This window comes from Salvia miltiorrhiza, chromosome 3 (genome assembly GCF_028751815.1).
Source record: "Salvia miltiorrhiza cultivar Shanhuang (shh) chromosome 3, IMPLAD_Smil_shh, whole genome shotgun sequence".
In the NCBI taxonomy this organism is placed as follows: Eukaryota; Viridiplantae; Streptophyta; class Magnoliopsida; order Lamiales; family Lamiaceae; genus Salvia; species Salvia miltiorrhiza.
This window is the reverse complement of record NC_080389.1, coordinates 49,019,447-49,035,597: the sequence shown is the minus strand read 5'-3', so window position 1 is coordinate 49,035,597 and position 16,151 is coordinate 49,019,447. Positions and strand designations below refer to the sequence as shown.

General features: G+C 33.1%; 5 protein-coding genes across 5 annotated transcripts in view; 2 read left to right on the top strand and 3 right to left on the bottom strand.

The window, feature by feature from the left end:
* Window positions 1–16,151, top strand: part of LOC131016333 (uncharacterized) — a 609,307-nt gene that overhangs the window by 486,295 nt on the left and 106,861 nt on the right. The window lies entirely within an intron of this gene.
* LOC131018930 (uncharacterized) lies at window positions 1,681–2,279 on the bottom strand. Its single transcript, XM_057947615.1, has 2 exons — window positions 2,244–2,279; window positions 1,681–2,061 (listed from the first exon to the last, which is right to left on the bottom strand). Exons 1-2 carry the CDS (start codon window positions 2,277–2,279, stop codon window positions 1,681–1,683), a joined length of 417 nt encoding a protein of 138 aa, XP_057803598.1.
* Window positions 2,555–8,302, top strand: LOC131016325 (homocysteine S-methyltransferase 2). Its single transcript, XM_057945011.1, has 7 exons — window positions 2,555–4,548; window positions 5,971–6,027; window positions 6,120–6,349; window positions 6,642–6,771; window positions 7,046–7,249; window positions 7,754–7,825; window positions 7,911–8,302. Exons 1-7 carry the CDS (start codon window positions 4,387–4,389, stop codon window positions 8,103–8,105), a joined length of 1,050 nt encoding a protein of 349 aa, XP_057800994.1. The 5' UTR covers window positions 2,555–4,386; the 3' UTR covers window positions 8,106–8,302.
* LOC131018929 (uncharacterized) lies at window positions 10,389–11,108 on the bottom strand. Its single transcript, XM_057947614.1, has 2 exons — window positions 11,102–11,108; window positions 10,389–11,032 (listed from the first exon to the last, which is right to left on the bottom strand). The coding sequence occupies exons 1-2, from the start codon at window positions 11,106–11,108 to the stop codon at window positions 10,389–10,391; spliced, it is 651 nt and encodes a 216-aa protein (XP_057803597.1).
* Window positions 13,128–14,453, bottom strand: LOC131016335 (uncharacterized). The gene is made up of 2 exons (XM_057945027.1): window positions 14,141–14,453; window positions 13,128–13,667 (listed from the first exon to the last, which is right to left on the bottom strand). The coding sequence occupies exons 1-2, from the start codon at window positions 14,280–14,282 to the stop codon at window positions 13,282–13,284; spliced, it is 528 nt and encodes a 175-aa protein (XP_057801010.1). The 5' UTR covers window positions 14,283–14,453; the 3' UTR covers window positions 13,128–13,281.

Genomic DNA, 16,151 nt, shown 5'->3' with positions numbered 1-16,151 from the left:
GCAAGCACACGTGTACGGTTTGCAGTGCACCAGTGAAGCACTTGCGGAGTGGATTGTTGGTCTGATCAACCAACCGTGGATGTAGGAAAGGGTTTTTCCGAACCACGTAAAAGTCTCTGTGTTGTTTACAGCTTTCAGTTTTACATTCTTATTTGTGCTATTTCATTTGATAAAACTGAACACTGACTAACAGCAAAGAGAAACCTTAAACCAACAACCTGCTCCACCGAGGCTATTACGAAACAAAGTTTAATTTTCGCTGCGTATGATATCGATCTGACTGAACTATCCTCTGATAGTCAGGAAGAGTGATATCATCTCTGTCTTAGCAAACACGACTGAAGCCCTTACTTGCATCAGTTAAGTTCCAGCAACTTAACTGATAACTCATTACTGAAGAGCTTTCAGTATCAGTCGTCAACCCTGTTGGTCAAAACTGATTTCAGTAAAACAGGAGTCCTTGTTTGCATGCAAAGTTTCGTTTTGATCTCTGACTGAGATCCCTCTGATTGAGGTCAGTAGATTGTGCAAAAATAGCCTATAGGTGTATTCCCCCCCCATACACCTATTCGAGACCCTCAGGACCTAACAATTAGATTTCGTCCTAAATTCGTAAGGAAAGATGAGGAATTCTACTTTTTAGTGGAGCAACCGATTTCAGTTACTATTATAATAGTGATAAATTAACATAATATGATAATTGGGGTAATTATGTCAATTTGTAATACAGCTAAAAAAATTGTAATTAATTTATTTTAATATAATTAATATTTTACATAATTAGCCTTAATAAAAATTAAGAGATTGAAATTTGTTTTTAAAATATTCTACCAATAATAGAAGATTTTTTTCTTTATGTAAATTCTAGATGAATAGACCTTATTAAATTAACAAATGATTTGATTAAAAAAAGATAATTCAATTAAAATTAAAATAATAGACCAAATAAAACTATTTTGGCCTATAACATAACACGAAAATTGAAAGTGACACCCATATTTGTTGATGTTTTAAAGATTTTTAAAGGATAAGTTATTTACTAAATTTATAGTGTATAACTGAAATAGATTTAATAAATCTTGTCACTTCAAAAAATATGTAGTAGAGGCAAATAGTCAATAAATTATATAATTAATAAAAAAAAAGTAATTTAAAAAAAATCTATCAGATGATTTAAAATTGAGAGGCATTATGTATATACATATTACTAATACGTAATTCGTCGAAATTCGACAGATAATTACTTTAGTTAGATTTATAGTTATAATAAGCAAAACATTTTTTATATCAAAATATACATTCAAATTTGATATATAAATAACGATTTTACTACTCGTTCTCATAATAAAAATGTATAGTAATATATGTTAACTATTCGCATATATTTTAAATATATAAATATAATTTATCATAACAATTGATTATCTGTCTCAATAGAGACTCAAATATTATAGAATAATAATTAGGGTTAAGTACCAAATTCCCCCCTATCGATGGCGTCCCTATCGCGTACATGACCCTATAGTCAGGGTAAGCGCTATTTACTACCTCAACGTGGCAAAATCGAACCAATTTTCCCCTGCCTTTTAACAGACCCAAACGCCGTTAGAATCAATCTATCTCTCACTTTCTCTTTTTCCCCCTCGTTTCATCTCATCTGCTGTTCTCCCCCCTCCCTCTCTATCTCTCCAAATCTCCGGTGATTAGTTGGCCACCGTCCTCCACCGCGCCTCCTCCACCATCTGTTCGACCAGCACGACTACTTGGCTTCCCTCTTCTACCGCCGAAGAACCCACCTAAGTTCTCACCAGCACCAGCACCACCTCCTCCCCTCTCGCTCCCGCCGCAGCCTCCACCCACGGCTATCACTGCGGTCGAATCTTCGTCTGCTGCAAAACCCCCATCTACCCCTCCTTGAAACCCACTCCACTCTCTCTCTCTCTTCTCCCCCCACTCGTCCGCAAGCTCCTCGTTGTAGCCACCACCGACAAGGAGATCTGAAGCTAATTTCGAAGGATCTGAAGCCTTTTTCTTCGAATTAAATCTGATTTTTGTGTAGATCTGGAGCTAATTTTAGAGGATGAGTAGATTCTATAGTTAATTTGGCTGTGGATTTTCTGAATCTCGCTCAGATTTCGTGTTTTTCCAGTCGTCAAGCTCATTTATTTTTTGCTGAAAATGGTGAATTTTCAATTTTTTTAGCTTAGATCTTTTGTTTATTTTTGACTGAAAATGGTGAAAACCTTCTCTGCAATTTCTAGAAAAATTTTCTCGTTCATTTCTGAAATTTTGGAAAATCTTCTCTGCAATTTATGAATTTTATGCGGCGACCTTTAGGCTGGCGTTGGTTGCCTGCCGCCGGAGAAGAAAGGGAGAGACGAGGCGAACGGTGGTGACCCTCGCCGGAATTGAGAGAGAGAGAAAGCGAGCTAGAGCCCACCATAATTAAAAACGAAAAATTTCTAACAGCGTTAGTGTCCATTAAAAGGCGGGGGGAATTTGGTTCGATTTTGCCACGTTGAGGCAGTAAACAGTGCTTACCCTGACTATAGGGTCTTGTACGCGATAGGGACGCCATCGATAGGGGGAATTTGGTACTTAACCCTAATAATTATTATACTAAAATAAGAAATTAAAAAAATAGAAAAAAAATCATGCAGGCATATTGATAAATGTCTGTATCCGTCAAGAATGTATATTAATCATACCCAAATAATTTAAATAATCCACGAATGTATGTCGATAAATGTTCGTACCACCCGTCTAAAATGTATATACTCGTACTCAGTCTCAAATTTGATTAATGACCGCAACCCGTTTAATTTTATAAATATAAATTGTTACAAATTTATATATTTATATCCAGTTATAATTTATATACTCGTCCCAAATTTCATGTCAAATTCAATTAAAAAATGAATCTTCTGTTCATTCATATTTCAATAACGTATAGTAATATCCATTATTTAAATAATATCATTTATTATATTGTTATGATATAATAATTTTACAACTTGTTCGTGTCCCGAACCTGTATATAATATCCGCTAATTATTAAAACCCGTCTATAATATATCTATAGATGCTTGAATTCTACTTATTTAATAAACACTAGTATACGCTCATTCGTGCCATGCACGATGGACATCAAAATTAAACAACAAATTCAAATAAATAATTAAATAAATAAAAATAATAAAAATCAAAAATACAAAATATGTTTTAAAATTAAAATATAATAATTCACATCAATTACTCAATAAAATTCAGAATTAAAAAATATAAATTTCTAATTTATACAAAGTGTATTGATATTATAGTTATTAAATAAATTTAAAAATTATTCGATAATGAGAATTTTCATTATGCATATTATTATATAGTATTATTAATCATAATAAATATGTTCATACATAAACATAAATAAAAAGTTGTACTATATTTTTAATGAAGAGACAGAAAATAAAATATCTTAATTTTTCATAACTTATTCATTTTAAATTAATTTTTGATGATTTTTATACTATATTAAATTTAAGATACATATTGATTATTTTTTCATGAATCAAATTTGATGACATTTATAAAATAATTAAATTATTAAAAAAATAGTGAAAAAATTGATGGAATGAGAGAGAGAAAAAGAGAGAAAAATTAGAGAGAAAAAACTCCTCTTTTATATATTAAATTATATTTTCACTTCCTTTAAGTGAATTAAAAGAAGGAAAAGTTGTGAATTTCTCTTTTGTGTAAAATGTAGAAAAAGAAAAAAGACATTTAAAGACATAAATTTTTATTATCCCTTATTTTCTCATAACAAGTTTATCCATCAAAATAAACGCATCCTAACAAAACATTTTTTTTGTTTGAGGAAATTAAGATAATATTATCTCCATCCATCAAGAGTTTAACATATTGGATTGAATATGAGTTCTAATAAAAATTTGATAGATATTTTCCAGTGGAAAATGAATTTTAACATATTGAATAATGAGTTATTGAAATAAAATTATAAGGAATGTGAGGTATGAGGTGATTTTTTGGTAAATAAAAAAATATTATAAAAATAATGTGTAAAATTATATCCTAAGTGCTACATAAATATCAAATAAGTCAACTATACTACATTTTTAATGAATAACATCTTAAGTAGAGTTAGTTGGGAATTTAAATGAATCGGGTATACACGTGTACCAAATTTACCAAATTTTTGGACAATTTGATTCGCGAGGTTTTACGAAACCCCTCTCTCTTCTACGCTCTATAAATTAATGGCGGCGCTTTCCATTAATTCCTTTCTTCTTCTTCTTCTTCTTCTCCAAAAACCTTGCGTGCCGGAGCTCAGCCTCGCCGGGGCTCTTCGATTCTTAAATTGTTGCCGCGAAAATGGGGCACGCAGCAATGATGTCGGAGTTCCTCCGCCAATGCGGCGGCGTGGCCGTGATCGACGGCGGTTTCGCGACGGAGCTCGAACGCCACGGCGCAGATCTCAACGACCCTCTTTGGAGCGCCAAATGCCTCCTTACCTCCCCCGAACTCATCCGCAGAGTATTATGCCTTCCATCTTTTTCTCCTTTGAGTATTATGTTCCGATTCATGGTTCTTTTTTTTTATTGATTTCTAATGATAAATGCTTACCACATTTTTTTGTAATTGTACATTCGTATGCACATTTTTTACTAATTATCTTATCTTTTGGGTTCGTTATGTGTAATACTGACAAGTTGTGTGAGATTCTAGTGTCCAAATGTAATCTCTCAATAAAAGATTAGGGTTCTCTCTCTTAAAAAGAAGAAGAAGAAAAGGAATAAAGAAAGAAAGAGAAGAATCTGAGTTGGCCAAGTAAGTGTTCCTGCAGTGAGTAGATGTGATGCTTTAAGTTCAAGTAGGGAAAAGAACAAATTTCATAATGAGGGGTCGCCCACCATCTAGGCCATTTATCCATTTGCAAGCCATCATGGTGGCTGATGACGGTGTCACGGATTGCAATTAAATATTCTCTTGAGTCATCATATTATAATATGATATATTTCAGGTCTTGAAAGCAAGATCTGTTTTTGACTGGTCCCCCAACTAACTTATGTGTTTGCCTTCCCTTTTTTTTAATACAAATTATGGAAATCTCTGCATAAGTGATTTGTATTTAAGTTGATTGACTCGTCTTGATTTGTTATGGTCAGCTCATCCTTATTGCCTTGTGAGTTGTGATTTGAGCTGAGGTTTATGGAAATCACTCTCCAATGCCCAAAAGCTTACTCGAGCTAACATGTAGATCTTGGATTTTGCCACTTAGCTGCTGAAAATTAGTAGCTAACATGCCAAAAGACAATGGATGAATGTGTTTCATAGGTTTAGTTTAAACTTTGACTTTGTTTAATGGGTTAATTACACCAAAATACATGAACTTTAGTCACTTTTTCATTTTGCACACAAACTTTAAAAATTACATTTTAAATCATGAACTTTGCAACTCGTTCAATTTTTTCATAAGTCTGTTTTCCCCTTAGTATAGTGCCCTAATTTGAAGATTAATTTGAGTGAAAATGTCAAAACGACGCCGTTTAACAGCAATACGATACAGCTTAATTACCCAATGTCGAAAAGACGTTGTTTTTACTAAGATGTGTGTATATACGCGTGGCATGTTAAATGACACGTCGGATTTTAGGATGCCGGAATTGAATTTGAATTTTATGGAAAAATTGAACGAGTTGCAAAGTTCATGATTAAAATGTAATTTTTAAAGTTCGTGTGCAATGAAAAAGTGACTAAAGCTCGTTTATTTTGGTGCAATTAACCCTTGTTTAATTTTATGGAGGAAGTAGTGGTTCTTTCGTTCTTTGTTAATATGGTCTGAGCATATGATTTCCTAAGTGCTAAGGTTGGATTTACGACAGTTGATGACATATGGCTGCTGGGTCCAAAACATTTATCTGTCAATCTCAAACTCAAAACTTTAGCTTTGAGCAGGTACACCTTGACTACCTTGAAGCAGGTGCAGATATAATACTTACCGCTTCTTATCAGGTGATTTGGCTCTCCCTCTAAGTCAAAATGAATGTCTTGCTATGAGGTATATATAAATGAGACTGAAGTATATTCCTTCTCACATTGAACAGGCAACTATACAAGGATTTCAGAACAAAGGTTATTCATTGGAACAAGGTGAGAATATGCTCAGAAAGAGTGTGGAACTTGCACGTGAGGCACGCGACATATACTACACTAGGTGTCACCAAGCTTCAACTAAAGATACTTCCGATGATAAAATTCTCAAGCAGCGTCAAATACTGGTTGCAGCATCTGTTGGAAGTTACGGGGCCTACCTAGCTGATGGATCAGAATATAGGTGCTTTGATGCAAAATTTCTGGCTGCCTAGTATGAGTATCTTGTCATTGCGTTTGATGTTTCCTTTTCTGTATTTTGGAAACGAAGATCAAACACAGAACATATATAAAGTTGGTCATGCTATGCGATTGTTCATAACGAACCTCTCTTAGTGATACATGGTCCACACCTGATAGTGATTATCAACTTATCTGCGCTACAGAACATTTTCCTTCTTTATGAAATGTGCATATTAGTAGTAAATGGTAATTCTTATACTGGATGTTAATGTATGTTCCTTGCTGATATTCAGCGGTGACTATGGAGATGCTATGAATTTGGAGTTCTTAAAGGATTTTCATCGAAGGAGGGTCAAGGTTCTTGCAGATGCTGGCCCTGATCTTATAGCCTTTGAAACAGTACCCAACAGGCTGGAAGCTCAGGTACAGATATTTTAGTCGCCAAGCTGCCTTGTATTTCTCTCCACATATAACAAGATTAGAAGCTGACTTGTCTACCATATCTTATAGACCTTTTCAAGTTGATTCTGATGGGAACTATGAATAAATGTAGTAATGTATCTAAAGTTGGATGCTTTTTTACCTTATCTGGTTGTTGTCCTGAAAACTAGTTTGCAATGGCGCATATGTAAATGTAATGCGTAATGCAAGAAACTTATGAATTTAGTCATATTGACCATCATTTGTGCTCAACCAGGCATTTGCTATGCTTCTCGAGGAAGAGAATATTAATATTCCTGCATGGCTGTCCTTCAATTCTAAGGATGGAGTGAATGTGGTTAGTGGTGATTCTTTCACCGAATGTGTCGCTATTGCTGAATCATCCAACAAAGTTGTTGCAGTTGGAATTAACTGCACCCCGCCCAGATTCATCAGGGATCTGGTTTTATCCATCAAGAAGGTATCAGATTTTCTGTATTTTTTTTGTTTGATCTGTTTCTTTGTTTACCGTGATGCATATTCCAATCTCTGCTGTGTATTGTTCAATTAAAAACATGCACGAATATGAGTCTAGAATGATGAAAAACACCACAAGGTGAAGAGTTCGGAGTTGGTTGTTTTTCTTGTGATCGACTTGCAGGAAAAACAGATAGACATGCGAAGATGGAATTGTTAAACATCTTCTTCTCTGTCTTCACTTTTATTTCTCTCTAATTCGTTAGCTACAATTAACCTTTTCTATATATCAGCGAACTGCTCATATTTAAACAATTTTGGTAGATTAGATTTCATTTATTTTCTTATCTTGATTGTAAATTTTCCTGGTATTTTCTCGTATGCAAACACCAGTAATATGGAAGAGCAAGCATGTGTTTTCATCAATATTAGTTAGAAAACTGAATATTCATAAGCTGTAGGCTGTAGCTGACAATATCAGTGTTTGTTGCTCTTGACTCCATTTCAGGCGACAGCTAAACCAATACTTATTTACCCAAATAGCGGTGAGAGTTATGATGCTGATCAGAAGGAGTGGGTGGTAAGTTCTTCACTTTATTGTCAAATTTACTTCTGGAAATGAATAGTAAGAGCGTTCCTCGCTCATATCTTGTTTGATTTTGCAGCAACATACAGGAGTCTCAGACAAAGATTTCGTTTCGTATGTAAACAAATGGTGTGAAGCAGGAGCTTCGCTTGTAGGAGGTTGCTGCCGTACTACTCCCCACACCATCAGATCAATCTACGAAACCCTCTCGTCTAGATCTGTTGATCCATCTTTAGTATCGAAGGCGCCTCAACTCCAACCCAGTGAAGGTTAGCAGAGTGGGGAAGAAGAGGCTCAGTTTGCAACTGAACTTTTGGAATCGAAGTTTTGTTATTTTTTTTAATGTCTGGAAACTGATGAGTGGCAAGTTTAGTCACTTGTATCATATTATTAAGATAACTTTTTGAAAGATTTCTGTATTGTGTTTTTGTTTTCCCCTTTTCAGGCTCAAAGTAATTTCCCTTCTTTTCATCATATTGTTCATTACTGATTTAAAAGGATAAGTGGTAGAAAAACACTCCTAACGTTTATAGTGAAAAATAAATACTAAGTTTTTGATGTTATGTGTTTATAGTGAAAAATAAATACTAAGTTTTTGATGTTATGTTTTGTGTAATTTGCTCTCTATCGTTCATAAATCGGGCAAATAACTCTTTTTGTCTAACGAGGAGTTAATAGCTGTTAGATGAAGGGAGTTATTTGCCAAATTTTAGTAACAGTAGGAGGCAATTTGTTTTTTCTACTCAACTTATATTCAAAATAGAGAGAGATTGATTATGTATACTTATATCAACCAATATAAATTCTAGAATTATATAATTTGCCTAACAAAAATATTATACAATTTTCCTAACAAAAAATTATGACTTAAATATATCTAAAATATAGAGATTAAATAGAGAATTTACGAAAATTAGAATGGAAAAGGGTAAATATCATATTAAACCTTGAACTATACCTGTTTTATCAAAAATACATTGGAATTTTCGAAATGCTCTCTAAACTCTCAAAGTATCATAGTATTATCAAATATATCTCACATCTTTTTTTCCGGCGCGCGCCCCAAACCCGCCTTCTGCGTGAATTTGACCTGCACTCTCAATTATTAGTATTTGGTTATAATAATTGTTACTTTTAATAAGTATAATATATACATTTGTTCGTATAAATGTATATTTATGTTAATATAAGTAGTTAATATCAATATTGTGAAAAATTTAATGTTTTAAAAACATTATCTTTCTTTATAATAATAATGATTACTTTTATTACAACAATAATTACAATTAATATAATATTTTTGAAATATTACAATTCTCCATATCAAATATTATTTTTTTATTACAACAATGATTACTTTTAATAAGCATAAATAATTACATTATTATTTGATCAAATAATTATTATCGTAAGAAAAAGTAATTATTGCTATGTATAATGTTTTATATTGAATGAAGGTAAATATTTATATTAATATAAGTATACATTTGTGCGACCAAATGTATATCTTATGTTTATTAAAAGTAAATACTCCTATTAGGGTTTAGTGTTCAGGTTTAGGGTTTAGTTTGCAGGGTTTAGCGTTCAGTTTATAGAATTTAGGGTTTAGAAAATATAATACTTTATATTAAATGAAGATAAATACTTATATTTATATAAGTATACATTTGTGCGAACAAATGTATATCTCATGCTTATTAAAAGTAACAATTATTATAAACAAATATAATAATTTAGAATTTCGGATTTCCGGGTCGGGTCGGACGCGGGTCGGGGCGGACCCGTCGCATTGGTGTGCGATCGTCACACCCAAGACCTGCTGATTTTTTATAAAGCGAATATAGTTCAAGGTTTAATATGATATTTACCCAATGGAAGGATATGGGATACCACATAGTGTAGAGGATTGAATTGTTTTTTATATAGATTTTTCGATCGGTGATAAACGCTAAAAAATTGATGTGGGATTCAAGGTATTTAAAAATATAATTTCACCGCCTATAATAAAACTTCCTAGTTTTTTCCTTTTTAAGACATACACATAAAAAACTTCATATTCTATTTTTGAACTATATTCCACCACTTATGATACCATATTTATCCTTACTTTTCACATTTTCACCACTCCCAATAAATTTAATAACCTCATTTTAAAACTCGTGTCACTTCCTGTTAGAAATTGGGCTGACAAATCGTGCATGTCAGATCGTTATCGGGTCGACCTGATATTGATACGACCTGATAAGGTCAAACCTTAACACAACCTGTTAAGGAAGTGCTCGACATGAACACGAACCCGATACGATTTACTCAAACCCGAACACGACACTAACCCGACACAAATACGATAACAACATGATTCGAATCATGTTGACACTATACGATAACGACACGATCTGATTAAAACCTGATTAAACACGAAACCTTAAAGGCTAAAGTGTAGAAATAAGAATTAAAAATTAAAAAAATATATATTTAATAAAAAAAGTAATATTTTTTTTTTGATCAAGAAAATGCATAAATAAACGAAGGTACCAGAGGTACCAAAGAAAAGGTCTTACAACAATTTGGCCAACAGCTCGTTAGAGCTCCAATCTCTAAAACTAAAATCCTTTCTCGAGAACATAAACACTTTGTTCCAACTCCAAGTTCTAGCTTGAATTTCCAAGATGAGACCATCAATAGACCACTGTTTACCTTCAAAACGAGTTTCATTTCTCCGCTTCCAAATAAGCCAAGTGGTGCAAATCCACAGCGCCTTGAGAAAATTCTCGCAATTCTTCCCTTTATCCAAATGTGTGAATGTGTAGAAGTGGGAGTCGATACCTTGAGGATGAGCCGGTCTGCTCCCGATCCAAGTCTTGACCCTGTTCCACACCATTACAGTTTTAGGACACGTCAAGAAGACGTGCTCGACCGATTCGGGGCTATGAAAACAGGAGTTACAAGTCATTTCCTCCACACCCAACGGCACGTTCCTCTTCCTCAGATTGTCACAAGTTGGTAATCTGCTTCGCAAAATCCTCCAAGCTGTAACTTTGGCTTTATGAGTTGCTGTTGTAGTCCAGATACTAGCCAATGTGTCGCTGTTGCTAATTGTCGAAGTGCTCTCGTTGCGAGAAGCCTTGATCGCCGAGTAAGCGGATTTTGTTGTATAGTCACCACCTTTGGAAGCTTTCCAGATCCACCTTTCTCTATTACCTGCAGTTGGGGCAAATTCAGAGATAAAAGTAATCAGAGCATTAGTGGCCTCTATCAGGTTATACGAACCTGACATGAACCCGACACGAAATTATCAGGTCGACACAATAAGGACACGAACCTGGTAAGGCTCGACACTAATTCATTAAGTTCATGAGGTTTCGTACCGTGCTTTTGTGTTGTGTTGAAAATTGTCAGTCCTAGTTAGAAAGCTTTTATCACAGAGGGAGTATGAATTAAAAATAATATATAAAATGAGAATTCTAAGATAAATATAAATACAAGAGATGTCGCAGGTTTGATTTAAAGAGAGCTCGAATTACTAACCGTATTAGTTAAATGATATAGTAATACAATAACTTGGACATAAATTATCTTGAATAAAAGAACAAATCTATATACTCCTTTTTTTCCCTCCATATTTTTCCTCTTTTTTTTTTCTTCTCTCTTTCTTCTCCCACCAATTTTTTTTTCTATTTTTTTATATAATTTAATTCTTTTTTAAACATCCTCAAATTTAATTTATGCATAAATATTTAATATGCATATTATATATAAGTTCGTGACAAAATATTTAATATGTTATAAAAATCATCAAAAATGAATAAATTATGAAAACTTTAAAATATTATTTTCTCTCTCTTCGTTAATATTTTACTAACTTTTTATTTATGTTTGTGTATGAAAATATTTATTTATTTATTTTTTATTATGGTATGTAATACTCTATAATAAAAATTAGGGGTGGGAAGATAGGGTTTCGGGTATAGGGTACCCGATTATCCGACCCGAAAAATCGGGTATAGGGTACCCAATACCCGAAAAATTAGGGTTCGGGATCGAATTCGGGTATTTAGGGTATAAAAAAATCGGGTATCGGGTATACCCGAAATACCTGAATTTTTAATTGAATATATTTTAAATTATTTAATTAAATTTAATTAAATAAAAATATGAAACTAAGTTTGAATTGAATTTTTAATTGAATATATTTTTAATTCATTTGATGATATATATTATTTGTTAATACATGGAATTGAAAATGTACACAATTATATAGGACACGGGCTGGAAATAGGGGATACATTTTTGATTTTTTTTAGAAAATCGGGTATTAGGGTACCCGAATACCCTATTAAGCCAAATCGGGTAATTCGGGTACTCTAATAATGCACGGCTGTGCGTACTAGTTATGCTTAATAATGCAATAACTTATTCATAAAATTATCAAAAAAACAATATGAAATTAATGATACATAAATTAAAAATTAAGAAAATTGTAATATGAAATTAAGAAAGCATAAAGTAAGACTTTAGAAAAATAAAGAAGAATTAAATAGCAAAAACACCTCAAACATTTACAAAAAAAAATAAAAAGAAGAAGATAGAGAAGCTCCCTAGCTGTTAACCGTTAGACGGGAAGAGTTATTAGCCCAACTTTATGAACGATAAGGAGTAAGTGCACAAAACACAACGTTATGAATTTACTTGTTTTTCGCTGTAAATATTAGGGATGTTTTTACTGCTTAACTCTTATTAGCCATCGACTTGAACCATCTTTTCTTTTTCTCAAAAAATTATCTTTCTGTTGATAAATTTTGGATTAATTGCTCACTACTTTTTGGTCATTTAGGATTTAGGTCATTTTGCAATTACGTTGTGGGTCTGTAATCTTTGCCATTTTCAATGCAGAATGATCTAAATGTTGTGAGTTTTTATGCTTTTGTTTTTTAATTACAACATTTAGGCATTTTTGAAATTACGAAGTTACTTTATAGTCGTCGTGGTTTCTAATGCAAAATGGCCTAGAAGTTGTGATTTCAATTACAAACCATGTTAAATGATTTTGCAATCACAATACTCCTAATTTTTGTCTGACAATTCATTGAATATTTTCACGTATACGTAGAGAAGATTGAGAGTTCCCATCAAAGTTTTGGAAAGTTCGAATAAACACGACGAAATTCGCCTGAAAAATAGGAGGTTGTATCTGCAGGCGTGATTTGGCTAGTATTTTAAGTTGAGGTCATAGTAATTAATGGCTACTATGTGATGCCACAACATAAGCTCATCACAAAATAAATGGGATCAAATGTTGAGAAAAATTCTTACTCACCTTAATATCCATCTTCTCAATCAACAGATTCAACACAACATGCTTTTAGTATTACTCATCCATTTTACAGAATGCAACACATCAACTGTGATGAAGATTTTGTTCTGCAATACCTAAAAACTTACCACTTAAATCAAGAGTCGAAACCAGAGTAAACCCCGTTGTCTCTAAGCAGCCTCTTCTCTTCTTCAACATAGTTCTTTCCCCTACTCGCTTGGCCTAGATCTCTTTTCCTCTTCTCTTTCTGTTGGAACGACAGATTGTTCCTCTCCTTGCGGCTTAGAACATGTGCAAGCTGCTCACCATCTGCTAGTGCAGCTCGAGTTTTCTGTCGTTCTTTGAAAGATTCTTCTTCTGCCTCTTTCGACTTTTGCTCCTTCCCCCAGCACCACGACCAGTCCTGCTCCTTCTCCGCCTCCTTGGGTGGCGGCACCTTCAACACTGATAGCCCCCCTCTGTATCCGTGTCGACTCAAAGCTTCAAAGTCTATGCCTTTCCTTTTCTTCTTTGTAGAATCAACTGTTATTCAACCCATCAACTTTTCTTCACTTTGTAATGTTGCAAAATAGGCCAACAAAATAGCTTCAAATGTCATTCTTAATCCAAATCCCTAATTCTTATTCCATTCAATTGGTTGGAATTCTCCAAAATTATACACAAAGCTTCATCACTTTTGTTAAAAGAACCAACTCAAGTATGGAGAAACTATCTTTAGACAACAGAAATACATACAAAGAAAAACATCAGAGTGGAATCATATAAAATGAATGAAGTTTATAATTTAACCAATAGCACTGCGAATTCAGGTTTCCCAATACACTACGTGGCGGAATCCGATCAGCAAAATCGTCTTCGAAAGGCAAATTTCAGCATTATTGATTAAAATTGCAAATTTTGGGTTCAATATCCCACATTTATTAAATCTCACATACAGAATCAGTAAATTATCAGGTAAAATTAAAAACAAAATTGAACTATTTCGTGATGTATACCTTGAAGAGAAGCTTTGAGCTTGGAGGTGTCTCTAGATTTGGAGCCGACATCGTTGTCGTCGGAGTTGGTTTCGGGAGCTGAGGTGTCGTCGGACGACGACGTTTCGTCGTCGCCGTCGCTCCATTTAAGTCCTCTCTTCATTTCACCAAATTATTCGTACGTTTCAGAATTCCCCCAAATCTCTCAAGGAATAAATTTCCCAAATCTTAAGTAGGGTTTCGCGCAGCGACGTCGTTTGCTGATTAGTGGTGAATGCTTTCTTTTTCTTATTTTTAAGGGTAAGATACACTAAAAAATACTATACTCTTTTTTAATATGCAAATATATTTATCTAAAAAAAATGCTATTAATATAGTATTATAAAATGAGGTGGATTCATGGGACAATGTCCCGTGCCCACATATCAAACATTATTAATTTTCTGATTAGAGGGTAAATGAATAAATATTAATTTTTTTCATGTAATTACCATTATTTTTAATGATATTTACTCAATTCGTTTGTATTTGAGTTTTCAATTTTGATTCTTTTCTTATTTCACAGTAAATGTTCTATTTCAAAATTTGAGAGTAAAATTACAATATTTTTCATATTTTACCTATATTTTTCAAGAATCACTACTTAGAAGTAAGATAGAGAATTTTATTTACTTATATAATTTTTCCAAAAAAAATTCATCAGAAGCAAGCTAGAGAATGGTTTAAGAGGTTTTCAAAATTCTACCAATTCTTGAATTTCAAGATCTACCTTTCAAGTGAGTTTTAAGGCTTCCAACTACGAGAGTTACTTTCTCAAAAAATAGTTATAAAAATATAAATAATTTATACATTAAATTGGAATTTATTGAAAATTGAAGCGTCTCTAAACAATATTTTTGTGATTAATTTATCTTAAATTTCAAGTCCATCATCACCCAATTCCTAAAATTTAGGGTAAATATTATTTATCAAAAATATCCTGAAAGTTCCGGTCATCAGAAACATGATGTGGCTCGTCGAATGCCACAATGTATTTATATTCTTTTTTTAAAATGATATGACAAAAATGACGTCGTTGCTTACCATATCATTACTTTTAATTAATTTAGAAGCCTTAATTCAAATTAGTTGGCAGACGAGAGAATAATTAACTCTCATTCCATTCATGCACGCTTCAATCCAGATTCTTTCAAATTCTTCATCATCCTAAACTCGGCGAAAATTCGTTCATACTCAGGGGACCAGCAAATTCCTTGGCAATCGGCTCAGCAAAATCTTACTTTTTAGGGTAATATTTTCTTCTTGACTATGTAATATTTTCTTCACGGTATTATCAGAACCATTGTGTCTCCGCTTTCCCTCACCTTGCTGGAGCTATCGACTTTCGACGGCCACTCCAAGTTCGGCGCTAGTTGAGTTGAGAAAGATTACGATCGGCGCTGAATCACTGATAAAGAATTTTGGAAATTATCGTCAATTAGGGTTAACATTAAAAATGTATTCTTAGCTGGAAGCGTTGGGTTTTAAATACGTGTCAGCGTGAATTTTAAAATCCAGCGTGATGTATTTTTTTTAATGATATGGTAAGAAACGACATCATGTTTGCCATGTCATTTAAAAAAAACGGAATATAAATTACATTGTGGCATCCGCCGAACCACATTACGTTTTTGGTGACCGGAAAATAGATGCAGGATATATTTGGTAAAAAGTTGGTAATTTGAGGGTTTATCAGGGTATTTTTGATAAAACGGGTATAGTTCAATTCAGTTCAGGGATTTTAATGATATTTACCCAATTTAATGTAACAAAAATAATTTACTTTATTATTAATAAGAGTTTCTGTCCCAAAACTTTTGAGCACGAAAAGTAAAAAGAATGTCTAAATTATTTAAAAGTTATAAGGTCATATCTTTCGAAGAGTTAACTATTATCTATTACGAAAATACAACATAATAATGAGACAATCAAAACTACTAAATTAGACAACACTAACAATGCAATGGAATTATTTATAACATCGTGTGACAAT

Coding starts and splice junctions, on each gene's coding strand:
- LOC131018930 (XM_057947615.1), bottom strand. CDS start 2,279: ATGAACGAGAAAATTTTTCTAGAAATTGCAGAGAAG. Junction 2,062..2,243: donor TTCTAGAAATTGCAGAGAAG/GTTTTCACCATT, acceptor AATTAGCTCCAG/ATCTACACAAAAATCAGATT.
- LOC131016325 (XM_057945011.1), top strand. CDS start 4,387: ATGGGGCACGCAGCAATGATGTCGGAGTTCCTCCGCCAATGCGGCGGC. Junction 4,549..5,970: donor CCCCCGAACTCATCCGCAGA/GTATTATGCCTT, acceptor AGCTTTGAGCAG/GTACACCTTGACTACCTTGA. Junction 7,250..7,753: donor TGGTTTTATCCATCAAGAAG/GTATCAGATTTT, acceptor ACTCCATTTCAG/GCGACAGCTAAACCAATACT.
- LOC131016335 (XM_057945027.1), bottom strand. CDS start 14,282: ATGAAGAGAGGACTTAAATGGAGCGACGGCGACGACGAAACGTCGTCG. Junction 13,668..14,140: donor GCTCAAAGCTTCTCTTCAAG/GTATACATCACG, acceptor GTTGAATAACAG/TTGATTCTACAAAGAAGAAA.